This window comes from Leucopleurus acutus, assembly GCF_964270905.1.
Source record: "Leucopleurus acutus genome assembly, chromosome: 5".
NCBI classification, from domain to species: Eukaryota; Metazoa; Chordata; class Mammalia; order Artiodactyla; family Delphinidae; genus Leucopleurus; species Leucopleurus acutus.
Window position 1 is genome coordinate 121,689,931 of NC_139147.1, and position 26,283 is coordinate 121,716,213.

The 26,283-nt window shown below is 38.9% G+C and overlaps 1 protein-coding gene across 3 annotated transcripts in view; it reads left to right on the forward strand.

Annotated features, from left to right (window-relative positions):
* GK5 (glycerol kinase 5) overlaps window positions 1-26,283 on the forward strand; it is a 77,906-nt gene that overhangs the window by 44,178 nt on the left and 7,445 nt on the right. For 2 of the 3 annotated variants that reach the window (XM_082840279.1, XM_082840281.1), the window contains 10 exons: window positions 935-1,010; window positions 1,580-1,641; window positions 2,115-2,188; window positions 2,393-2,453; window positions 3,859-3,985; window positions 5,192-5,296; window positions 16,742-16,875; window positions 23,185-23,288; window positions 24,150-24,209; window positions 24,575-24,708. In XM_082840279.1, coding sequence (XP_082696405.1) covers window positions 935-1,010; window positions 1,580-1,641; window positions 2,115-2,188; window positions 2,393-2,453; window positions 3,859-3,985; window positions 5,192-5,296; window positions 16,742-16,875; window positions 23,185-23,288; window positions 24,150-24,209; window positions 24,575-24,708 — 937 coding nt within the window. The remainder of the gene's footprint in view (window positions 1-934; window positions 1,011-1,579; window positions 1,642-2,114; window positions 2,189-2,392; window positions 2,454-3,858; window positions 3,986-5,191; window positions 5,297-16,741; window positions 16,876-23,184; window positions 23,289-24,149; window positions 24,210-24,574; window positions 24,709-26,283) is intronic. The other variant, XM_082840280.1, reaches the window with a different exon arrangement.

Below are 26,283 nucleotides of genomic sequence, written 5' to 3' on the forward strand. Positions count from 1 at the left end.
TTTGTCAGTTGCTTTGTTTGCAAATATTTTCTCCAGTTTTTTTTTAACATGTGCTATATGAAAGGAACCCTCCTAGTGCTGGGGTTATAAACGCAATCTAGTTCCTGCTCTTAAGGAGCTTAGGGAAGTAATGATGCTATGAGATAATGGCTATATGGAAGTTGCCCGTGTGATACTGGGTTAGGCACACCCAAGAAATGCTAGTCTTGAAGGACAAGTAGGAGTTGAAGAGGTGATCAAGTAGGATTTGTGGAATTGTTTTCCAGTGAGTTAATGATATCTTTACAAGCATGCCAATTTCTCTATTGGCTAGTTTAAAGAGGTTTTGATTCTTTTGTTTCTTTTGGTAGATTTTTTTCTGTGACATTCCAGGTAAGTAATATTTTAGGCTTTAAAGGCCATGAGGATTCTGTCACAAACAGTCTGCCATCGTAGCATGAAAGTAGCCATAAATAATACATAAATAAATGAGCATGGCTGTGTTCCAGTAAAACTTTATTTAAGGACATGGAAATTTGAGTTTCATATACTTCTCATCTGTCACAAGGTATTCTTTCTGTTCTTTTAACCACTATAAAATTACAAAAATGTTCTTAACTTGAGGTACAGACAACAGGTTGTATTTGACCTATGAGCCATACTGTGCCATCCCATTTTAGACTTTCTATATTTAGACATATTTGTATATCTAAACCGAAAAAGAGATACACTTTGTTTTTTTCATCACAAAAGTAAACATTCTTGGTGTAAAACTAAAGCCTTTCATACCCTATAGTAATTGCTTAGAACCGTTGGGGGTAAATTCTAGAAATTATTTCTCTATGTATATATTAATTTTTATAAAAAATGGGATTATATTGTATTTTAGTGGCACTTAGTCATGCACTTAATAATTTAGCCTTTTGAATTGATTTTGTGCTGTTGTGTTTTCAAGGTGCGAAAGGCAATTGAAGAAGAAAATTGCTGCTTTGGGACTATTGATACCTGGTTGTTACATAAGCTCACAAAAGGTAAAGATGATTTGATAGATCTGTATCTCAAGTAAGTGGAATTTGACTGACAGAAATGACTTATCTGAAAAAAGTGGAAGTTTGAAACTTTTTCCCCCATATCCCAGACATACTGTTTCTTTGGTACCATAGTTACTTCATATTATACTAAAGCTAGATTAATTTCAGATTTATTCTAAGAGGAGGGTGATTTTAAAATTGTGATGAAACCTCAAACATAAGACCGAGGAACAGTCGTAATTTCGAGAGTGGTAAGACTTGAGTTCAATTCCTAATCTACCACTTTGCAGCTATACCTATAGTATAGCTATAGGTAATCATGTTGCTTCTCTGAGCCCCTTTCCACATCTTTAAACTGGGAATCATGATATGGAAATGTGCCTGAAAGTGCTTTTGTAAAGTATAAAATTTCAAAAAGGTTTAGTGGGAAATTGCTTTGGAGACTTTGCACTGGAAATACACATTTTGGAATGAATTTGAGGGCAGACAAAGGTCGAGACTATAAACTAGGGATAGGTGTTGATTTATGCTACCTGATCATAAATAAATTGTTTCTAATATAAATTTAGGTTCTGAATTTGCCACAGATTTTTCAAATGCCAGTACAACTGGACTTTTTGACCCATATGAGGTAAAGTTTTTTTCCCTTCTTTTTTCTTTTTGAATTTATTTATTTTATTTATTTTACTTTTGGCTGCATTGGGTCTTCATTGCTGCTCACGGGCTTTCTCTAGTTGTGTCGAGCGGGGGCTACTCTTCGTTGCGGTGTGCGGGCGGGCTTCTCATTGCGGTGGCTTCTCTTGTTGTGAAGCGTGGGCTCTAGGCACGTGGGCTCCAGGCACGCGCGGGCTTCAGGAGTTGTGCACGTGGGCTCAGTAGTTGTGGCTCGCAGACTCTAGAGCGCAAGCTCAGTAGTTGTGGTGCATTGGCTTAGATGCTCCTGGCATGTGGGATCTTCCCGGACCAGGGCTCAAACCCATGTCCCCTGCATTGGCAGGTAGATTCTTAACCACTGAGCCACCAGGAAAGCCCCTTCCCTTCTTTTTGAGTCACCAATTTTTCTGTAATTTAGCTTGGATTCTGATGACATGTTTCTGTGCTCAGATGTGTTGGAGTAAGCTCATCACCTCCCTGCTTTCAATCCCGCTCTTTCTGCTGCCTCCCGTGAAGGATACAAGGTAATAATGAAAATCAGACATAGAAACCAGCAAAATTGTCCCTGAATTCACCTGACCTGTGTGGGGAAAAGCATCTTATTATACGTTTGAGGTGCTTGTATGTTCATTATGTAACTTTTTGGCCTACGCTAAAAACAATTTGCTGAATTTTAGAATTAATATTTCTAGAGCTATAACTTACTTTTTAACCAATTTTATTTGAAGCCACAATTTTGGATCAGTGGATGAAGAGATATTTGGCGTGCCTCTACCAGTAGTGGCCTTGGTAAGTAGAAAACTTGAGGGCTTCTCCTTGTATAGTATAAACTAAATGAATGTATATGAATAGTTAGGATTAGATTTAAGAAACAAAAAAGGTCCTTGCAGAATAAAGTTAAAGTATCTTTTTTCTTTTTAACTTAAAGGGCTCTCAATATAATCAGAAGTGTTCTCCACTTTCTGGAAAAGGGACCCGTGGGCCAGTGTTCTATCATGGAAATATTTTATAACCTTTTCTGACTTCTCTATATATAGTTTTTCAGAAAACTATGTTAAAGTTTTTTAAAATGTTGTATTTTGAGTAATGTGTGGCTTGTATTTAATACTCTGAGATAAAAAACCGTGATGGGGCCAATGCTTAGTTTATATATGACATAGTATAATGATAAACCGTGATAGGGCAATTAAAGTAAAGAAGAAATATATTTACATTTTATAAAATCCTTCATCAGCATCTACTTAGCTGGTAAAGAATTTGTGGATGAGTGAAAAATTAGCTGTTTCTGATTTTTGAGGTTTCTTTCTTGATTATAGAAACTCAGATCTTGCCTTTAATTTCCTGTAACAGCTTAAACAGGAGGTATAGAGCATCTGTCCCTAGATGAACAGTCACGATGGTAGGTGGAGAAATCAAGTGAGGGGAGGGGAATTAAATTCTCAAGTTACAAATTCCTGGAGAGGATCAGTCTTAGTAGGCTCAGGTTTAGATTAAGGTATGGCTAGAAGACATAGATTAGTGAGAAAGCATTCTTCAGATGAGTTTTGGTCCTTAAAATATTGCTGTATATATATCTACATGTAGTTACATTAACCAAATGTGACAGGGAAGTCCCTGGTGGTCTAGTGGTTAGGATTTGGCACTTTCACTGTCATGGCCTGGGTTCAATTCCTGGCTGGGGAGCTGAGATCCTGCAAGCCGTGAGATGTGGGGAAAAAAAAAAGTTATAATTATTTTTAACAAAAATGTTTGTTTGGGAAATGTATATTTTTAACCTACATCTACTTATACACCTATCTCTCTTATTAAAAGAGAAATTTGTGTGGCCAGTTATTTTGACTAATGAATGAAAATGCTTGCAAGTTGCAAATGAACGATCTTAGTTGTTTTTTTCTGGACAAATTTTTTTTTTCTTGACAAATTTTATTCTGACTTTTATTTCTAAGATTATTCTTATGATACTTAAAAGTGGTGACGTAGGTAGACTGCTGAACATTCCTGAGACACGTTAGTTATCCCCATAACATTAGTCCTAGAGAGACTCCTATCATATAGTTGTTGCTCTCTGTTTCCTTTTTTTAAGGAAAAGGAAATAAAATGGTGAACCATGAGAATACAATAAGTAAGACAGTGGGATACAGTGAAATGGAACACTGCTAAGGGCCCAAGGTCTTATTTTGAATGTTTTTGGCAGGTTGCTGACCAGCAATCAGCCATGTTTGGAGAATGCTGCTTCCAGACAGGAGATGTGAAGTTAACCATGGGAACTGGGACATTTTTGGATATTAATACTGGAAATAACCCTCAACAGAGTGTTGGAGGTAGGTAGTTAGAATATATCCTATTTATTAATAAAATATCCCTTCTTTTTACTTGTTTAACTTTTGTGACACTATTTTCTTATTTTATATTAAGGATATTGTCTAATATTTTTCATTATTCTTCTTAGAGACAGTTAATCCCCATTTCCCTTTTTTCTTAAATTAAAAGCACTAAAAAATGAGAAAGATTTTAGGGAAAAGTTCAGAAAGACTAGGGTATTTTGGTCAGCTTTCCAAACATTTACCTATAATACATGTTATATTTGTTGAAAACATCTTTCTAGGCCTCTAAAATTTGTTTTATGTGTTAGAATTTCTTCTTTTTGTGATACTTTTTGGCGGTGGTACTTCTCAACTAGTGATCCATGCATATTTAGGGTTTTAATGACAATTGCTAAGAATTTGCTCTCTCTAATGGAGGAAATCCTGGAATGCACAAACCAAGAAATTTAGATTGTGTAACTACACCCAGGAGAGCTTGGGGCTCTTAGTCTGAGCTCTGGTCTCCTAACATGGTTACTAAGAGGTGGATTTAAAAATGTTTTTCTTGCCTTTCATCCCCCCTAAAGTTCTTCCTTTTTCCCTAACTGGGAAAATGAAAGCTGGAAAAATGATCATTATAAAAATTAAATTAAATGAAAAAAAAAAAAAACAGAAGAATGATCATTGTTTCTATTTAGGAACGTTGTTTAGAAACTACAGATAGGGGACTTCCCTGGCAGTCCAGTGGTTAAGATTTTGCCTTCTAATGCAACAAATTCAATAAAGAGTTAAAAAAAATTAGTAACTACAGATAAATGCAATAGCATGGTTAGTTGTCTGACAAACCAATCTCATAATAACCTTTAATTTCTCAATTAAAATATTGTTTGTGTTTCTAGAGACACAGATATGCTTGTATCTACTAAAAGCTAATATTTATTGTTCTTTTTCTATGCCAGGCACTGCCCTAAGTCCTTTTTCAGTTTATTTTCACAGAAGCTCCCCAAGGTAGACCACTTTACAGTCGAGGAAACTGAGACTAAGAAACTAGAAACTTGTAAGACCACAGCTAGAAAATGAGAGAGGGCTGGGATTTGAACTCAGGCAGTCTGACTCCACAGGCATGTTGCTAGTTTTTGAGATAATCAAATTGTTCCACTGTAGACTTCTCTGTAATTAATTCACTATTTATTGTATAACTTATATTGTTTATTTGTTTTTAAGGCTTTTATCCATTAATTGGGTGGAAGATTGGGCAAGAAGTGGTGTGCTTAGCTGAAGGCAATGCAGCAGACACCGGTACTGCCATACAGTGGGCTCAACAGTTAGGTGAGTCGTCTGTTTCAACAGATTTCATAGGCCAGACATAACTCAGGAAAGCCACAGGATCGCAGATCAGCACGAATGGATGATTCAAATGAAACGAAATAAAATGACGTGCTAGAAGAAAATACAGGATGTTATTTTTATGACATTGGGATGGTAAAAGGCTAGCATTAAAGCCAGATACCATAAAGAAAAAGAATAATAGATGTAAGTATAGAAAACATTAGAACGTGTAGGGAGAGATGCTGTAGCAAAGCTGAAAGACAAACTGGCAAGGACAATTTGTAGCATATGTTAGAAAAATTTAAAAAGATGACCAAAAAATTGGACGAAAGGCAGAGGAATAGGTATTTTTTAAATCAAGTGACTGTTAAAATATGCTGTTTAAATTCAATAATCAAAGAAATACACATTTAAAAATTGATGTCTCCTAAGATTGTCAGAAGTTAATTACTTCTACGATGCTCAGCATTGGTGGAAACGTAGAGAGAAAAGTATTCTTGTTTTCCATTGCGATGAATGTTAATTAGTATGGCCTTTCTGGAGGGCAATTAGGCAACATGTATCATTTTATAGAGTACAGACCCTTGGCCCTCAGGTCTATTCTTTGTTTCCGAAGAAAATAATCATACAGGTGTGCAAAGACATGTGTACATACATGGGTGTTTAACACGGCAATTGGAAATAAGTTTCTGTCTAACAATAAAGCGTTAAGTAAGTAAATGTCAGTACATCCATATGGTGGAACGCTGTACAAATAACACAAATACTGTAGTCACAAATAACCGTGTAGTTGCACATCTTATTGACATGCAACGTTGTCTGTGATACATTAAGGAAGGGATGAAGCAGTCGCAGAACAGCCTGTATGAATATTTTTTGCCTTTTTTTAAAAACAGCTTTTTGAGATATAATTCACATGCCAAATAATTCACTTACTTAAGGTGTACAATTCAGTATGTTTTAGTATTTTCACAGGGTTGTGTAGCCATCACCACAATCTAATTTTAGCATATTTTTGTTCTCCATAAAAGAAACCCCCGTACCCCTTGGTGGTGACTCCCTGTGCTACCCCCCAGCCCTAAGCTACCATTAATCGACTTTCTGTCTCTATGGATTTGCCTATTCTGGACATTTCATATGGATGGAATCAAACAATATGTGGTCTTTTGTGACTGGCTTCTTTCACTCAGCATGTAATGTTTTCAAGGTTCACCCATGTTGTAGCATGTATCATTACTTCATTTCTTTTCATTGCTGAATAATTTTCCACCATATGGATGAACCAGCATTTATCCATTCAACAGTTGATGGCCATCTGGGTTGTTTCCACTTTTTGACTGTTGTGAATAATGAAGAGCCTATATATTATATAACCATATTTAATGCATACAGTATGTAGTGTTATATACCAAAGTATTAACAATAGTTATGTCTGATGATTAAATTATGAGGGGCTCTGCTATCTACTTTGCTGATTTGAACTAAACTGATTTGTTTAAAGACAAAGATAATTCTGTTGGCAGAAAACATACACTTCAGGAGGAAAATGCCAATCCATTTCTTCCTTTCTCTCTCTTTCTCTATAAGCCTGCACCTGCATTATCATCATAAGATTACTTATTAACAACAACAACAAATTGTTTATTTGGAAGCTTTTTATCACTTAAAAGTCTCTTCTTCCTTAAATGTACTTCTTTTAATTTTTTGGACATGTATCTTTAGTCAACTCAGAATTACCAGAAATAGAAAATATAGGTTACCTATTTCTTCTCTTTTAGTTATACCTTTTATTAATTTTACTCCTTCCTCCCGCCAAAAAAAAAGTGCAAAGAAAAAGCAGAATAATTTCACATTCCTCATTTAAAAAAAAATCTTTCCCAAGTTCCTTTGACATCATGTACACGTTATCAGGGGGAATCATTTCCACTGCTTTGCTGGGTTGGGGCTCATTCACTGTGATTCTCAAGTGATGAAAACTCTTTTCTGGGGGATGGAGCTAAATGGCCCTGACCTAGAAAAGCGGTGTGATTTCCAGTGGATGCATAAGCCCCTCCTAAAGACCAGTCCCATCTCTGGCAGGAAGCAGGACCATTTGTCTGACTGGAGAGAGAGAGAATTCAGAGTTGAATTATTTACTTAAAAATTTCAATCATTGGCAGAGCTAAACATCACTGGTATACATCTGTCTGAAATGTAAAAAAAAGTTGACCTTTATTTGAATATATCTCTTTCTGTTCTGAGAATTCACTTTAATGAGTATATTGAGAAAATAACTGAATTATGTTCAGGAGAAACACAGTGCATAAGAGCCTGAGTGACCCTGTCATTTCCTTGAAGATGTGTATTCTGAGCATTTATGTCTGTGTGACATGCTGGGTTTGTTCCACTCTGAATGGTGGCTTCCTCCTACCCCTTTACTGGGTTGAATGCCTCCGTCGAGCTCAGGCACGAAAGCTCTTTTAAGCCACTTTCATCTTGGCTTTCAGATTTATTTTCTTAATCTTTTTCACACAGGCCAATTCTCTCACTTTTTTCCCCCTTGAGTCCCTATGGGATCATCTCTTTTTCCTTTTCATCTGATCCATCTCGGCTCCCCTTCACTCTTTGTTCTCTATTTTGCTATCTCAATCTTAGAAATATTTCTATGTCTTCCAGCTTTTATTCAGTTAACAAGTAGTTAAGTGCTAAGTACGAACCTGGACCTGTACATGCTAGGAGACACCAGTGGATAAGACAGTCACTCCCTGCCCTCACGGAGGTTATAGTCTAGCAGGAAAGATGTATATTAAATGAATAATGGAAAAAAACAAAAGAAATTAGTGCTAAGTACCAGGAAAGAGAAGTAGAGGTAGAATCAGTGATCTCTTTCTAAAGGGAGGGCTTTGTTTGGTCTGGGGAATCAGAGGGCTTCTTTAAAGAAGTCATGTTTCAGGCTTCCCTGGTGGTGCAGTGGTTAAGAATCCGCCTGCCAATGCAGGGGACACGGGTTCGAGCCCTGACCCGGGAAGATTCCACATGCTGCGGAGCAACTAAGCCCATGCTCCACAACTACTGAGCCTGCACTCTAGAGCTCGTGTGCCACAACTACTGAGCCCGTGTGCCACAGCTACTGAAGCCCACGTGCCTAGAGCCCGTGCTCCGTAACAAGAGAAGCCCCTGCAATGAGAAGCCCGCACACGGCAACAAAGAGTAGCCCCCGCTCGCCGCCATCAGAGAAAGCCCCTGTGCACCAACGAAGACCCAACACAGCCAAAACCAATAAATAAATAAATAAATTATTTTTTAAAAAGTCATCTGCAACTAAAAAAAATAAAAAATAGAAAAAGAAGTCGTGTTTCAGCTAGGACTGAAGTTAGAACAAGAGTGGTTGGACAGATGGGAGAAGCACTTGGTCAAGGAGCAGCCCAGGCAGAGAGAACCAGTGAAGAAGGCCCTGAGCAGGGAGAAGCATGGCCTATTTAAGGAACTGAAAGAATGCCCTATTTCTTTTCTACAACTGAGACAGTTCCCATCTCTGTTGTCCTCCGGTAACTTGGGTCAGGGGACATCGTTTCCCTAGCAATTCCACTTTTAATTGCTACATGTCACATCTGCCTGCTCCAGGCAAGCCCCATCAGACTCCCAGTATACATTGTAAATTACCCAGGACTCTTGTTTACTAGAAATAAAGGAAACTGATTTCTTCTCTCTGGGTCTCTTCCGAAGAGAGATAACAGCCTCTCTCATTAGAGGAGATGAGATAAACATTCTCTCATCTAGGAACTAATTAGGTGGTGGTGAATGGTTACATGCTATTGCTAGTGAGTAGGGATTTTGTTCATGGTCTTGCATCCCCCTTGCTTCCTGCTGGGATGACACACAGTAAGATAAATACGGCTGCAGCTGGAGTGGAACCCAGCCATGAGTGAAACTTTGAGTTGTCAAGGAGACTGTGCAGACCCAGGGTCTGTAGAGGGCACCAACGGAGTGTTATTGGTGAAAATACCAGAGGCTGGTGAGGACCCTGTAGATGTTCTCTATGGATCGAGCCGGCTGAGTCAAGAGAAAATCCCCTCAGATGTGGAGAAGGAAAAGCTGGGCCTCCCCACTCCTGGGAGAACCTGATAACAGTGGACGTCAGTACTGATTGGTCTGAGTTGCTCCTCTTCCAGGATAAGTGGAGAGGCCTAATCTTTCTCATACTCTGAGAAACCCGAGAGCCAAGGGTATTCATTCCCTTACCTCTCACCGCCTCCCAACCCCATAAGCCTGACCTGAAGGAGAGCACAAAGCATTCAAGAACATCCAGTGCCTTGAAGGAGGGTGACCAAGTTCGATAAAGCACAACAGGTGGCTCCCACAGAGGCAGATGTCATGGAGGAAACAGAAGATTAAAATAACAACAACAGTGGGCTTCCCTGGTGGTGCAGTGGTTAAGAATCCGCCTGCCAATGCAGGGGACACGGGTTTGATCCCTGGTCCAGGAAGATCCCACATGCCACAGAGCAGCTAAGCCCGTGCGTCACAACTACTGAGGCTGCGTTCCACAACAAGAGAAGCCACTGCAATGAGAAGCCCACGCACCGCAATGAAGAGTAGCCCCCACTCGCCGCAACTAGAGAAAGCCTGAGCGCAGCAACGAAGACCCAACGCAGCCAAAAATAAATAAATACATAAACTTATTAAAAATATATAACAACAGGGCTTCCCTGGTGGCGCAGTGGTTGACAGTCCGCCTGCCGATGCAGGGGACACGGGTTCGTGCCCCGGTCCGGGAAGATCCCACATGCCGCGGAGAGGCTGGGTCCGTGAGCCATGGCCGCTGAGCCTGCGCGTCCGGAGCCTGTGCTCCGCAACGGGAGAGGCCACAGCAGTGAGAGGCCCGCATACCACACACACACACACACACACACACACACACACACACACACACACACACACAAAATATATATATATATAACAACAACAAAAATAAAACAGTAAATGGATAAAAGAAAATATTGCAAAGAAATGTTGGGAACAAATAAAGAATTTCAAAGGACAAAAACCGTGAGATATAATATGTAAAGGAATTAATAAAATGTAAAATGGACAGTACTGAAAACCCAAGTAGGGATCAGGAAGAATTTAACAACAAAAAGGAAAAAAATAGAAAATAAAGCTGAAAGGTAAGATATATGGAGGAAAGATCAGAGGAAAGAAATATGTGACTAATTGTCTCTTTTCTAGAAAATGAAAATGGAATTATGAAAATGTAAAAATTGAAGAGAGAATTGAAAATAAATGTCCCTGAACTGAAGAAAGACCTAAGTTTTCAGAGTGAAATGGCTTTACCAAGTTTAAAAAAGTCACACACTAAGACAGTCCTATGTAGATGAATTGTCTGAATCCCAAGAATAAAGAAAAGAGTTGAGACAGGAAGAATAGTTGATTTATAAAGAGAAGAAAATCAGACCGGCCTGGAAGTTAGTTGTAAAATTTTGAAAGTGGAACAACATCTACCCATTACAGAGAAAAAAGAACAGGGAGCCAATATTCCAGGGTCTGGCTAAGATGTCATTCAGATTAAGTGCAAAAGGCACATTTCTTGGCCATGCAGTATATACTTTCTGAAGAAATTACACAAAATGATCTAGAACAAAGATCTCAAAATGGAGAAAGCAAAGGATACAAATAAAGTGTTTTCCAAATAAAAATATATTTTTTTCCTGGTAGTAGGCCAGACTTCTCTTTGTTCTATTTTATTTGAGCTGTTCTTATACCAAACTGATTTAAGTTTTCTTACTGTAATGTAAACACTTTATTTCCATACATTAAGAACATAGTTTTGGGGCTTCCCTGGTGGCGCAGTGGTTGAGAGTCCGCCTGCCAATTCAGGGGACACGGGTTCGTGCCCCGGTCCGGGAAGATCCCACATGCCGCGGAGCGGCTGGGCCCGTGAGCCATGGCCGCTGAGCCTGCGCGTCCGGAGCCTGTGCTCCGCAACGGGAGAGGCCACAACAGTGAGAGGCCCGCGTACCGCAAAAAAAAAAAAAGAACATAGTTTTGGATATCCTTTTAAGAGATTGAAATGATCTTAACACTAAAAAGAGCCCCTAATTAAGCTGGGCTTAAAGATTTTATGTGTGTGCATGCTTGCTCTACAAAAGAAAGTAATGTTCCTGTCCAATGTTTCAAAATGGTATTTTTTTTTTCTTCCCATAAATGCTTTTAATTCTGTGATGTGTAATTTATGGGGCAAATTGTTGGTCAAGAATAGACAACGGAGTATACATCTTTTCTGTTGTTCATTCTTCTTCCTGTTCATCTATGTTTTTATTTCAAGTCTGTGTAAATCCCTTTTCACACACACACACACACACACACACACACACACACACACGCACAGAACCAAATCCTTTTCTCAGTGCCATACTTAGACAAGCCAGAGTGGAACATCTCAGGGCTTCCCTGGAGGCGCAGTCGTTGAGAGTCCGCCTGCCGATGCAGGGGACACGGGTTCGTGCCCCGGTCCGGGAAGATCCCACATGCCACGGAGCTTGCGCATCTGGAGCCTGTGCTACGCAATGGGAGAGGCCACAACAGTGAGAGGCCTGCGTACCGCAAAAAAAACCCAAAAAAACAAGAGTGGAACATCTCAGCCTGTTATGTAATACAGTTAGAAATGAATAGTAAAAACAGTATTTAAATGGTACTTAGCCACATGGAAATTTGAAATGTCTTTTCTTAAGTAGCATAGGGCCAAGAAAAACATTTGAAACAATTTAATAGTGTCCAGAAAATAAAGAAAATGACTATAATTCTGTAAAAATTAGTACTTAGATGAAAATGATGAATGCTTATTAATATGCAAATAAAGAGAAGCATTTTAAATTTCCAAGCCAAAAATGATAAAGGTATGCAAATCATAAAAGGTAGATTGATAAACTAAATCTCTTTTAAACATATCTAAGTTACCCTATATACGTTTCAGTGAGTTTATATACGTATATGTGGGGGGGTGGAGAAAGAGAAAATGAGAAGTGTTTTAACTTTTTGTTTTGAAATAATTTCAAACTTGTAAAAATAGTACAAAAATTCTTGTATACCCTTTATCCCAGATTATCCCTATGTTTCAACATTTTGCCATAATTGCTTTACCTATCTATCTATTACCCACCCATCCATCTATCCATCCAATATGCTATAGGATAGATAAATATCTATATAATTTTCTGAGCTCTTTGATAATAGCTTGCGTGCATCTTACTTCTTTCCCTGTAGTATTTCACTATGTATTTCCTAAGAACAAGAATATTCTCTCACATAGCTAAAGTATGGTTATTAACTTCAGAAAATTTAACGGTGGGTACAATACTTTTGTCAGATGTCCCAATCCTGTCCTTCATGGCAATTTTTTTCCAATACAGGGTCCAGTTCAGGATTGCTTATTGTATAATTTCCTTTAATCTAGAACAGTTTCATCAACTTTTCTGTTTCTATTGAAATTTTTGAAGAATATAAGTCAGTTATTTTATAGAATGTCCCTCAATTTGGGTGTTTCATGTCTAGGTCCAGGTTATATAGTTTGGACTGAAATTATACATAAGTGATAATGTGTCTTTCTCAGAATACACATACCTGGAGATGCAAAGTGCCTCTTACTCCTGTTTTGGTTCTGTCAGTTTTGTTCAAGTGCATAAGATATTTTCTGATTTCTCCATTGTATAATTACCATTTTTTGTAATAAATAATATGTGGCGAGATACTTTGAGATTAGCTAGATACCCCTTTTCTCACCAAACTTCCCCCATCCCCTAAATTTAGCTTTCATTGATGATTCCTACCCGGATCAGTCTTCACTCTGATAGTTGCAAAATGGTGCTTTCTAACTCCATTTTTCCCTCTGTTTATTAGTTAGCATTCTGTTATATAAGGAAGAGCTTTCTCTTCTCCTCTGTTAATTTATTATTGGTATAAACTCATGGTTTATTTTATTCAGCAGGTTATAATTTTTACCGTTCTTATTTGTTTATTTTTTTGCATGCTCAAATAGCCCCAGATTTGGCCAGTGAAAACTTCCTCAGACTGGCTTCTATGTCTTTGAAGTGTCTATCTGTATTATTTTTGAGCACTTTCTTAATTTCTGGCACAAGGTGGTTTTAAGCTCATCTTGTGTTTTTTGTATCCCTGCCCTGGAATTAGCCACTTTTCCAATGAGCCCTGCCTCCTTTTAGTAGGAAATGGTATTTAAAAGCAATGAGGGACTTCCCTGGTGTGCAGTGGTTGAGAATCTGCCTGCTGATGCAGAGGACATGGGTTTAAGCCCTGGTCCGGGAAGATCCCACATGCTGCAGAGCAACTAAGCCCATGGGCCACAACTATTGAGCCTGCGCTCTAGAGCCTGCGAGCCACAACTACTGAGCCCGCGTGCCACAACTACTGAAGCCCGCACACCTAGAGCCCAAACTCTGCAACAAGAGATGCCACTGCAATGAGAAGCCCGCGAACCGCAATGAAGAGTAGCCCCCGCTCGCTGCAACTAGAGAAAGCCCGTGCTCAGTAACTAAGACCCAACAACGAAGACCCAATGCAGCCAAAAATAAATACATAAATAAATACATTTATTAAAAAAATAAAAACAATGACTGGGGGAATTCCCTGGTGGTCCAGAGGTTAGGACTCCATACTTTTACTGCTGAGGGCTCGGGTTCAATCCCTGGTTGAGGAGCTAAGATCCCACAAGCTATGCAGTGCAGCCAATAAGTAAATGTACAATTTGATAAATTTAAAAAAATTAAAAATTAAAAAACATATAAGAACAATGACTGGAATGCCTTTGTAGCAGAGCTGGAAATGTGTGTGTGTGAGAGAGAGAAGGGTCCCTGTTCTATATTTTTGTCTCCCCCTTGTTTTTTCTCGACGTGGAAAAAACCACGTCGAGAACCTGGCTCCCAACAACATTAATACTATGTACTTATTTGCTCAATCTTAAAATATACACCAAAGAGTTTGAGTTACTAGACCCATACCACTCCAACAAACAATGTTCAAAGGTTTTTTTTTTCTTTATATTAAGGGTATATGGTCCAAGCATGCTATTCAAATTACCTGGATTAATTCTTTTTCTTCTCCCTTCGGTGAGTTTATTAATTTGAAAAGAACTGGGTTCATTTGTTTCTGTTACCATTCATTTTTAGTTTTTTTCCCTCTGCATCCTTTTTAAAAACATTTTTTAATGTGGAATTTTAACATGATTTCCAAGTTAAATTCATAAAAGAAGGAGCAGTTGACTCCCTCTCCTCTCCCTTCACCCTGTCTTCCTACCTCTTGTAGATAATCACTACATTTGTTTTTGGTTTATCCTTCCTATTTGTTTTTGCAAAAACATGAAGATACAATGTTTTTTCTCTCTCATTCAGGTAGAATGAAAAAACATTCAAAAAACAAAAAAACAGGATCATTTCCCCACTCTCTGTCCTGTGGAGACCCCTGACTCTCACTCCTCAGACCAAAAAGAGGGGCTTCTTCAGAAGCTCTTCATATTTGTACCTGGTGTACAGACCCAAGTTTCAGGTTTCAGGCTGTCCCTGATTCTAGGACAGGAGATATCAGAGAAAATAAAAAACAGGAAACTCACTGCTGGTTTGGTGGTACTCAGAGTTCCTTGGTTGGACTGCTAGCTTATTCTTTTGAGTCTTCAGATAGCTTTTCTGTGTATTGCATCCAGGATTCTCAGTTGCATTCACTGGGAGAGACAGAGTGAAGTCTGCCTACTCCACAGGACTTTCCATTAATCAGCTCATTGGTGAGCATTTTAGGTAGAAGATTGTTTAGAGAAATTCTTCAAGCAAGGACAGAACAACCAGTAAAGAATGTGGACAAACTAGATTTTCTTCCCCCTCTTTCTTTGTCTGTTACCAAAAACTTTCCTCGAACCAGCCATCTAGTATGTTTTCCACATCTTGGTTGAAAAATTTAGACATTTAGACATGATTTCTTCCAAGTATAGATTTTAAGAGCAGTGTTTTCTTCTTAATATATTAGTTTTTGAAGTTCTGTCTATTTTGATGTGTTATTGGACATTTTGAACAAATGAATGTAACTTATGGATCTGATAACTGTCATTTTGAGTAAAATTTATAACAATTATTGAGCGATCCTCATTAACCATAGTTTTATCATAGGTGTTCCTTAAACGTCTTGTCTTTAATCAATTCTTCATTATAAGAATAACAAAACATACAAGAAGATAAAACCAACTTAAGTATTACTGTATAAGGCCAGCAATATTTATTATGACCAATTCCTGATCTTTTGCATCTGATCTATGCTGTCAGTCTCACATGCTTATTCAGGAGTCACATTACAAACAACGGTATCCAAATGGCCAATGAAAAGGATTTCAACTTCATTAGTCAACAGAGAAATACAAAATCAAGCTATTGTGCAATACCGCCAAACAGTGAAAATGAAAACCATAGACAGTATCAATTGTTAACAAGAATATGGGATAACTGGAACTCTCATATGCCTGGCAAGAGCCTTAAATTGGCAAAACCACTTTGGAAAACGATTCAGCAATATCTGCTAAAGCTAGTCCTAAATGTGAAGATCCTAGGACCAGCAATTCCATCCCTTGGTATATAACAAACAGAAATATATACATATGCTTACCAAAAAGAAGGTACATGAGTGTTCAAAGTGGCCTATTTATATTAGCCCAAAACTGGAAACTACCCATATGCATATCAGCTGTAGAATAATTGAATGAACTGTGTATGGTGAGAATGGAATACTATACAGGCATGAGAATGAATGAAGTACAACTACTTGTAACAAAAGAATCTCACAAACATGATGTTGAGCAAAAGAAGTTGGTATCTTGACCTAGGTGTTGGTTTCCTGGGTGTATTCACACTGTGAAAATTCATCCAGCTGTACATTTAGCATTTGTGCATCTTCCTATATGTATACTTCAATAAAAAAGTATACTAAATAAATTAGATCTTGATTTTTTGTTTGTTTTATAAAGATTGACTTTTAGTGTATCTCTGTGTTACTGGCCCTTTACTGAACTCCTTAGATGGAATAGTTTTTCAGTTGACTCTCTTGTTTTTTATAGGTAGATGATCTTTTCATCAGAAAACTAGAATGGGTGTAACCTTTAGGAGAATAAAGTTTTTAATGCCAAAAAACACATAGAATTAATTCTTAAACAGCCCAATTATCTTTAAAGGAAAAAAGTAAGGCCCGTTACATCCAGAGCCCATCTAAGAGGGTCTTCTGTCTCCATTGTCCTTTCCATGGGCCATAAACCTCTGCAGTGGGAGAACCCAGATAGCACTAGAGCAGATTGCCTTTGTGCTGACCCTTTTAAGTGAGCGACCTCTCACATTATATTCGTAATAAATGCTGATGCAGGTGAATACTAGTCGTATAACATAATTCTGTTTGTCCCTCCCCAACCCCTTCGTTTTGTTTTAGGGTTTTGTTGTTGTTGTTTGTTTGTTTTTGTTTTTGCAGATCTGTTCACAGATGCTGCTGAAACTGAAAAAATGGCCAGAAGTTTGGAAGATTCTGAAGGAGTTTATTTTGTTCCATCTTTTAGTGGATTACAGGTATTTTTTTTAAGTTAATGGCAATTACAAACATTTCCCTCTTCATACTCACACCTAATATTATGTATCTGAAAATGTGGGCACTGAACAGAACTGAGGTGAAAGGTACTTTCTAGGGCTGAGAAGTTGTGTTTTGACCTAGCATGAATTCCACGAGAGGGCAGGGCAAATTCTGCTGGCTTCTGCTCAGAACTCCATCTCTGTGAAAACTAAAAGTTGGCAGGTTTATTATAGAACTTTTACATAAGACCCATGTTTACTTTATCATGACCAAAAATAGCCATTTACCAGTGGGGGAAAATAGATCAGCATTCTTTAGTTAGAGGAGGTGTACCACTGAGAATTAGAAAAATAATGTTAAGGTATATATTACCTTATTTTTTTCAGTTGTTTATAAGTTTCATTAATTTTTTTTTCTTTTTTTTTTTGGCTGCATCAGGTCTTCGTTGCTACGTGCAGGCTTTCTCTAGTTGCAGCGAGCTGGGACTACGCTTTGTTGTGGTGCATGAGCTTCGCATTGCCATGGCTTCTCTTGTTGCGGAGCATGGGCTCTAGGCGCGCAGGCTTCAGTAGTTGCAGCACGCAGGCTCAGTAGTTGCAGCACATGGGCTCAGTAGTTGTGGTGTGTGGGCTCTAGGGTGTGCGGGCTTCAGTAGTTGTGGCGCATGGGCTCAGTAGTTGTGGCTCACGGGCTTAGTTGCTCTGCAGCATGTGGGATCTTCCCAGACCAGGGATCAAACCCGTGTCCCCTGCATTGGCAGGCAGATTCTTAACCACTGTGCCACCAGGCAAGTCCCTAACATTTTAAAAAAACATCAGAATTTCTTTTCGTTAACCGTTATGATGTGGGATGTTGGTTACCTTGCCTAACTAAGAAGTGAACTCAGTATAATACTTGATTTTGTAATATTTAACTTTGTATTTAATTGAAAGATCTGTTGATACTACCTTTAATTTTAGCATAGTGTTACAAAGACTTTTACAAACTGTTTTCAAGTATATTATTATAAACAAAATTCCTTTTGGGGGATAATTAGTCCTTTAATACTCCTCTAAATATTTTTTTCTTTCAAAAAATAAAAATTTCCCTTTCTTCTAGTCCATCTATACTCAAGCAATCAGTTACAAAAAATCCAAAATTTAAAAGTTTGGATAATACAATGTAGAACCTGGTGAAAGGAGTTAGATCAGGATGGTTTTAAAGGCCTAAAAATACCATATTTTCAAACTAGATTTTTAAATGAGCATTATTTTAATATCTGTAATAATTTCCTTGTATATGCTTTATCACAAAGGACTAAAAGTTTATTAACTACATAAAGAGGTTGCATTGCATCCTCTTCAGAGTGATGTGAGGCACCTAAATGGCATCCATGATAGGACAGGTAATGAAGAATATTTGTCTGATTGAGGTTTAAGGAGGAAGGTTGGATGAATAGTTGTCATCAGCAAAGGGAGGGTTTAACTAGGTTACTGTGGATTCTTCCCTTTTTGAAAAATGTGCTGGGGGACCTAGTTGTGACTCTGTCTTGGCAACTCTAACTTCTCCACCAGTTCATATGCCTGTAAAAATAATGTAAACTATGTGATTAGAAAAACCAAAGTATAGCTAAAGTCTAAAAGATTAGACAACACTATCACAGATGTGATTTTAATTTCACGTTGCTAACAAAATGTCCCTGTGCTGCCATGATTGCAACCTGGCAGTATGTTGAAGTGGGTGGGGTGGGGTAGGACCGCAGGCTCATTATTTCCTGAAGTAAAATGAAACTCTTAATTGGAAACCAAAAGTTAATTCAAACAACAATAGTGTGTTGATACTAAGCTGTTCAGAAAATAGTGGGGAGATCACCTATAAGTTGCCAACGTCAACAACTAGAGAAAATGTGGGCTAGGAGAATGGAAGGAAGGAAGGGTCAAGTATCTATGATACTGCCTTTAATTTTAGAATATTGTTACAGTTGCAGGTAATGGGGGGCAGGATATTGAAGGCTCCTAATAGCCTCAGGGGCGTCATCTGAGAAAGGGGCATTGGAGGAACTTTGAGGACAGGGGGAACTTGTGGGGCAGCCACTTTAGGGAATGGGCTGGAGCATAGGGCTGTACACAGAGTGGCATCAATTGGTGCAGCCATTGTGGCTTTGTCTAGGTTTGGGGAGGGGCATGCTAGAGCAGAGCATCCCTCACAGGTATCGGAGGCAAGAATCAGTGGTCATCTACCTGACGTTAAAGTTACTCTGATGTTGGCCATACATAGTAGGATGGCAGGACCGTGAGCCAAGTGCCAGTCTTCAGCGGATGAGGAGTCATGCTCCAGTGAAGGTTCTTGGGTTTGCAAGGAACAGGCTTGCTTGAGCACCTCCCTCTCTTCCCCTGCCCGCCCAAGAGGAGCTGGCTGTTCACACACTCCTGAGCACCAGGATTGGAAAGGAGTTGGCAACTGACGTAGCAGTTCTCAGTGTTCTTCTCTGTGGTTTCTGCCTCTCTGTGGCTCTGCTTTTCCCTTCTCCTTACCAGCTTTGCTCTATACCCTTTCTTCCTCATAGCTTCTGTTTAACTGTCATTCTTTTCCTTATACTTTCCGCCTTTTCACAGTGTGGATATAAACACAACAACCTTTTTCCATCTTGCGCATCCTTTTCGCGTCTGTTCCCTCTGAAGCGCTTCCTCTTTCAGATTCCAGGGGAGGGAATCTGATTGGGCCACCTTGTCTTTTCAAGCCTTGGACAGACTTGTGCTCACCCCCTGCAGTTGTGGTGGCAGCAGTAGGACTAGGGCATGAAACATGGCTGCTTTAGACAAGGATTCAAGCAGTTTGCTGAGAACCCCTCGCCCTGTAATTCCCCCCCTAGTTCTGTGCGTGACTGGGTCATCTGAGCCATGGAAAGGTAAAGGGATATAAAGCACGATATTGATGCGGGCCTAAGCAAACACGGGGGAGGCGACGTGTCTGCTGACAGCAGATGCATGGTGGCTGACGGTGGTCATGGGAGGCTAGAACAGTCCTTCTGGTCCTTGTGTATGGAAGCCTGTGGACCTTCCACTCCATAGCTGCAGCTGAAGCCATTTGCCCAGCACAGAGCCAGGCTCGTTATAGCAACCAACCACAAAATCAGTGGAAGGCACGTCTCAGAGTTGTTTAAGAGTTAGAGGAGTTTATTGACAACAGAAGGAAAAGTTGAAAAGGCATAGTAAAAGAGTTATGAAGAAAGTGAGTAATAGTGGGAAGGCTTTGAGTAAGAAATGACAATTAAAATATAAATTATAGTGGCAGCTAACCTGTGAATACTCGCTATGTCTCAGGCACTGTCCTAAATTCATTACACGCGTCGGTCTCATTTAATCCTCAGTCACTCAACAAGGTAGAAGATACTCTTATCATCCCATTCTGAAGCTGAGGTTTGGAGCAGTTCTATCACTTGGGCAGTGTCACACAGCTAGTGAGTGACGGAGCTGGCTTTAGGACTCTGGAGTCCAGATTCTTAACCGCTCTGCTGTTTCCTGGGAGAGCATAAAATACTCTGACAGCAGGAATACATAACTGGAGCCAGAAGAACTTACTTTTAGGGTCTAGGTTGACAAGGACAAGAGGCATGGTGGCCTTAACCATTGTGCAAGTCCCCAGCGGATTAGGCTGAGGTTCCAGTGGGGACAAGGACCTGTGGCCCGGGCAGGAGTCTGCTGGTTTTGCTTAGAGAGCCACACACAACTTTGCTGAGTCCTGCTGTTGGAAAGCTCACTTGATGGGCCTGGCAGTGATAGATTGGAGGTGTGGCTGGAGGCTGTCTGCCCTGGCAAGATGTGACCAGGCCCTTAAAAGTACCTTGCCAGTGTTTTTCCTACTTTATCATCCCAAAGAGAGACTCAGTTGGACTAACAAATGCAGGGACATTGTAACCTATTAAGAAATTTTTAGGTTTCTATGGAATTTATAACTCTTCAAGTTGGCCTATTACTAACGGTAAATTATGTTCATAGCTATTTGTACAAAAGTGATTTCAGGCCAGGATTTTATGTGGTATATTGGAAGAAGTAATTTTTACGCAGAAAAAAACCATAGCAAGGGAATTCCCTGGCCGTCCAATGGTTAGGACTCAGCTCTTTCACTGCCGGGGCCCAGGTTCCATCCCTGGTCGGGACCTGAGATCCTGCAAGGCACGCGGCACAGCCATAAAAAACACAAAAAACCCATCACATACTACTAGGGACTAATTGAACTGGCTGAGTCTGACCCACCTTTGTCATACAGTATTATATCACTTGGTATATAGACCAGCTTTACTATATAACTTAGCTTTTACTGAGTGAATCACCAAAAGATGTTTTAATAAGTTTGAAAAATTCTCTTTCAAAATAAATTTGAAAGATAAGATCACAAGGAGGAAAATCATGGCTATGATAAAGATAAGATGTAATATAGAATTTCTTCATTTAAGGCATTAGGAAAAGTATTATTTGTTCATGGATTCAACAAATGCGTATTGATCCCCTGTGTGGGGCTAGGTGCAGTGCTAGGCCCTGGAGACACACCGTGAGCACATCAGATGAGTTTCTGCCTGTGATGCTAACAGTGTAGCATAGAAGATGGAGTTTCAACAATCACACAAATATCTGTGATTATAAACTGGCACATGATATGATGGGAAGTTACAAGGTTCCATAAAAATGGATAGTGGGGAACCTGACCTAGTTTCTGGGATTCGAAGTTTTCCCAGAGGAAGGTGAGCCAAAATTTGGAAGGGGAGTAGGATTAACTAGGAGGAGGTGTGGTAGAAAGTTTTCCAGGTAAAGATGGTATGTCAAGCTCTGAAGCTAAAAGGAGCTTCTGGGGACCATCATTTCCTGACAACAGTAGCCTGTCCCTTTGTCATGACCTTGCGTAGGTGTGTTGGGACTCTTCTGTCTGTTTCCTTGTGAGATGGCAAGGCCTGACAGGGATCTTTGTGTTTCATCTTTGTGTCCCAGAATCATCTTGCATTTCTGGCTACACAAAGATGAATACAAACTTCATCTGATGAATACATAATTCCAGCTCAAGATTATGCCTTTTAAATGCAGATGTTAGGCAGGGTCATTTCTTTTCTTTTCTTTTCTTTTAAATCTACAGCTCTATGTTCTCTTTTTTAATATAAATTATTTATTTATTTATTTATGGCTGCATTAGGTCTTCGTTGCTGCGCATGGGCTTTCTCTAGTTGTGGTGAGCGGGGGCTTCTCTTGTTGCAGAGCACGGGCTCTAGGTGTGCGGGCTTCAGTAGTTTTGGCACGCGGGCTTCAGTAGTTGTGGCTCGCGGGCTCTAGAGCACAGGCTCAGTAGTTGTGGCGCACGGGCTTAGTTACTCCGTGGCATGTGGGATCTTCCTGGACCAGGGCTCGAGCCCGTGTCCCCTGCATTGGCAGGCAGATTCTTTAGTGTTATTGCCTAATATCATAAATGACCCAGCCTAGGACTTCCCTGGTGGCGCAGTGGTTAAGAATCCGCCTGCCAATGCAGGGGACACAGGTTCGAGCCCTGGTCCGGGAAGATCCCACATGCCGCGAAGCAACTAAGCCCATGCGCCACAACTACTGAGCCTGTGCTCTAGAGCCCGCGAGCCACAACTACTGAAGCCCGCACACCTAGAGCCCGTGCTCTGCAACAAGAGAAGCCACTGCAATGAGAAGCCCGTGCACCACGAGGAAGAGTAGCCCCTGCTCACCGCAACTAGGAGAAAGCCCATGCCCAGCAAAGAAGACCCAATGCAGCCAAAAATAAATAAATAAAATATATAAAATAAAAGAAAAAACACTATTTAAGCTAAGAAATAGAGTTTACTTTGAAAGTCTGACAACATATTGGGTGTAAGTTATGACACTGGAAAACACTTCTTTTGCGTTGAAGTTTTTTTATCTTAAGTCTAACTTAATATCCTCAAAAAACCACTCTACATAGTAAACAGTTTCAGTGTAAACACTTTACAGTTGGAGAAAAGGGGAAATACTGGCATTGCTTTCCATTTTCCTCATATATCAAGCTAAGCATTTCATAATCTATTACTCTGGGCTTCAGTCCCTTTTCTTGGTACAGGTGCAAACAGAAGATCCAGCCCATATGTCTAATATCTGTGACTCATCCTTGCTTAAGTCCTATCAAAAGGTTATTTGAATAGTTAACATCATTTTGGGGCTATCATTTATGTTAAAACTATTTATCTCTAAATGAGCATTCTTTTTTTTCCTAACATGGCTATGTTTTTATTGTATAATATACCTTCAAGTCTATAGATATAATTTAGAGCAGTAATAATATATTACTGTCTTTTACTTCAGGCTCCATTAAATGACCCCTGTGCATGTGCCTCTTTTATGGGTTTGAAGTCTTCCACCAATAAATACCACCTTGTACGAGCAATATTGGAGTCCATAGCTTTCAGGTACCAGAACCTGCCCGAAACTCCCCCCTCCCCATACAGTATCGCTATTTCCTTTTATTAATTTCTACTAAACTAAATTTTTAAATTTCTTAATTTTAACTGTTTATACCTTTAGTTTAATTCATACTGTATATGATATAATCTATTCTTATTACTAATTTTTTTGCCTCTCTTTTTTTTCACATTTAATAGTACCAGTACCACTTAGATTTGATATCTGAAAACTGAATGATTTTTAAAATATCCAATTTATTAAGCATAAAGGATTCAAAATTTGGACTTTCAAAGTCTTTTATTTCCTTATTCATGAAGGAGAATTCTAACTAATAATGCTTCTTTTATACTCAAAGATTGACTCATCAGAATTATTCTTTATGTATATTTCTTTTGGTCTTTTTGTTACGGGGCAGGTGTAGCTCATTAAAATTAAAAACGCAGCTGTCATGAATGGAACAAATGGAACGTTTGTAATGTTTAAAATAACATTTTCTCTGATTACAAAATCATTCTTTTTATATTTGATTTCTATTAGATGCTATTTATGGTGTGTCATCCATACCTATTAAATGGATGCTTGCTTTAAATTTTTATTTGCAGGAATGGTAATAGATTAAATTTAGTTCTGAAATAAAAATTATGTTCTTTTGCATCAAAGTGAAAAACAGAAGGGCCTGAGCCTCTTGTTTACTTGACCATCTGTTATTGACATCCAGTTAGCCTAATATATTTCTTTAGTGTTTTCTTTTGCATATTTTATAAATGTCATGTAAATAAAACCACAGTTATTATTCTAGATTGGAAAAAAACAGAATTATTATGATATGAACTGCCTCTAAATAGGTTCCTTGTTTTTTTAACTAGAAACAAACAGTTATATGAGGTGATGCAGAAAGAGATCCACATTCCTGTAAGAAAAATCCGGTAGGTAAACTTTGTTTCTAATAGATTTAATTAGAAATTGGAAGTTAAGTGGTAGCTGCTGTTGGCATTTTCATGATTATGATTATTCAGGATTTCAAAAAGAACTTATGCTTACCTTCTTTGCAACAAAATTCTTGGTCATAGGAATTTGGAGAGGAAGGAAAGCTAATTTTGGATTTAAGGAGAATAAAACCCAATATGGAATCTGAGAGGATCTTAGCACCCATATGTGTATTATAAGAATCTTTAAACTTTAAAAATAAAATCAAGGATCTAAAAAAAAAATGTGGCTTTTTAAAAAAGAATTAATAATGTATTTATGCTTTTGTTACAGTAATTTATCTCCAATATCTTTCTCCCCACAGAGCAGATGGAGGAGTTTGTAAGAACAGTTTTGTCATGCAGATGACTTCAGACCTGATTAATGAGACGATAGACAGACCCGTCCACGTTGATATGTCCTGTGTAGGTGCAGCTTCTCTAGCTGGCCTTGCTGTTGGTACGTGTGGGTTTTATTAAAACAAGAGCTGTCTTGCAAAACCATTTCTTACAGATAGCATTTCTCCTCCCAAATCACAAAATTATAGATAGAGAGGGTCTGGAAAGCCTTGGTGTCCATTAGACCCCATACACATATGCACATCACTCACAAAATGTTCCAGTGATCTCTTCTGTGGGTGGGCCTGGTTGCACCTCCTCCCTCCTTGGTGCTCTCCTTCAGTCAGAAGAATGAGACCAGGAAAGCTAATTCTCAACTGCTCTGGTCCTTAGCAAGGGAATGTCTCTGGGTAAACTTTCTGATTAGATAAGCTTGTCTTTGGCATTAGAAACCACTCCACTCTTTCATTTAGTGAATGTTTGTTGAGCACCTGCTTCATGAGAGTCTCTGCTGGGAATAATAGAGTGTAAATGATATAGTCCCTGCTGTGGGAGTCTCCAGTGGGAGCAGTCAAGCAAGTCAACCCATTATTATTCTTCTGTGATAAGCCCAGCGAACAGCCACAGTATCAAGCAATTGGTGTAGGCTTTCCCAGAGGCGACAACGTATAGTTCAATTTTGAAGGGGTTAGCAGACAACCAGGTGAGGAGAGAATAGAGGTGAGTGGTCCAGTAGAGAAGGCAGCTCATGCAAAGGTACTGGCCCATTATGGTGCTGATAGGATGAGAGCAAGAGGGGAGGCTGGAGAGGTACATAGAGGTCCAGTCATGGTGGCCTCTTCATATAGAGGAGATTGGACTTGATCTTGAATGCATTGGAGAGCCACTGAACAATTTTAAGCAGAAGGACATGGTTAGATCTATATTTGAACAAATCACTTTGGCAATTAGTGTTTTCACTAATTAGTTGGGAGGAGTAAAGAACAGACATGGGGAGGCCAATTAGAGGGCTCTTTAGGAGCAGGATGACGCTTGGGACACTGGGAGTGTTTTCCTGTGTTCCTGTATGGAAGGGAGGAGTGTTTGTACAAAACAGGATATCTTACACTTAAAAGTTTAGGCTGTTATTTAGCAATTAAAGTTATGGACCCAAAAAGCATCAAATCTTGGTAAGTTCACCTTATACTTTATTCTACTAAAAATCTGTTAACTTTGAATAAAATTGAAACAATCACTTTCATTTGTTCATTGATTGGTGTTTGATTAATTCAAGTTGAAGAAAATAACTTCCCCTTTAATAGTCATTCCCGTTTACAAATTTGTTACTTGTATATTTCAACTCTTAAGTACAATATAGCTGATGTTATTTTTAATAATTTCACATGACTAATTGAGCAAACTTAGAACTATAACAAGGAAATTTCTCCAGTACTTAAACAACTCTTGAAAAATGAATAAATTAAGCTTATCATTACAGTAAGCCAAATGCTCATAAGCATTCCAATATTGTTTATAAAGTTAATCAAATTGATCTACACTTATCACCTTATAAAGCTAAATATGTCAAATTCTCTTGAACATTTAATACACTTTAAATAACAGACACATGCAAGTTATTCTTACATATAATATAGTGGCTTGAGTTGTATCTACTTCATTTTATCTGTATTTAATTTCAAAACTTTTCAATACAAAG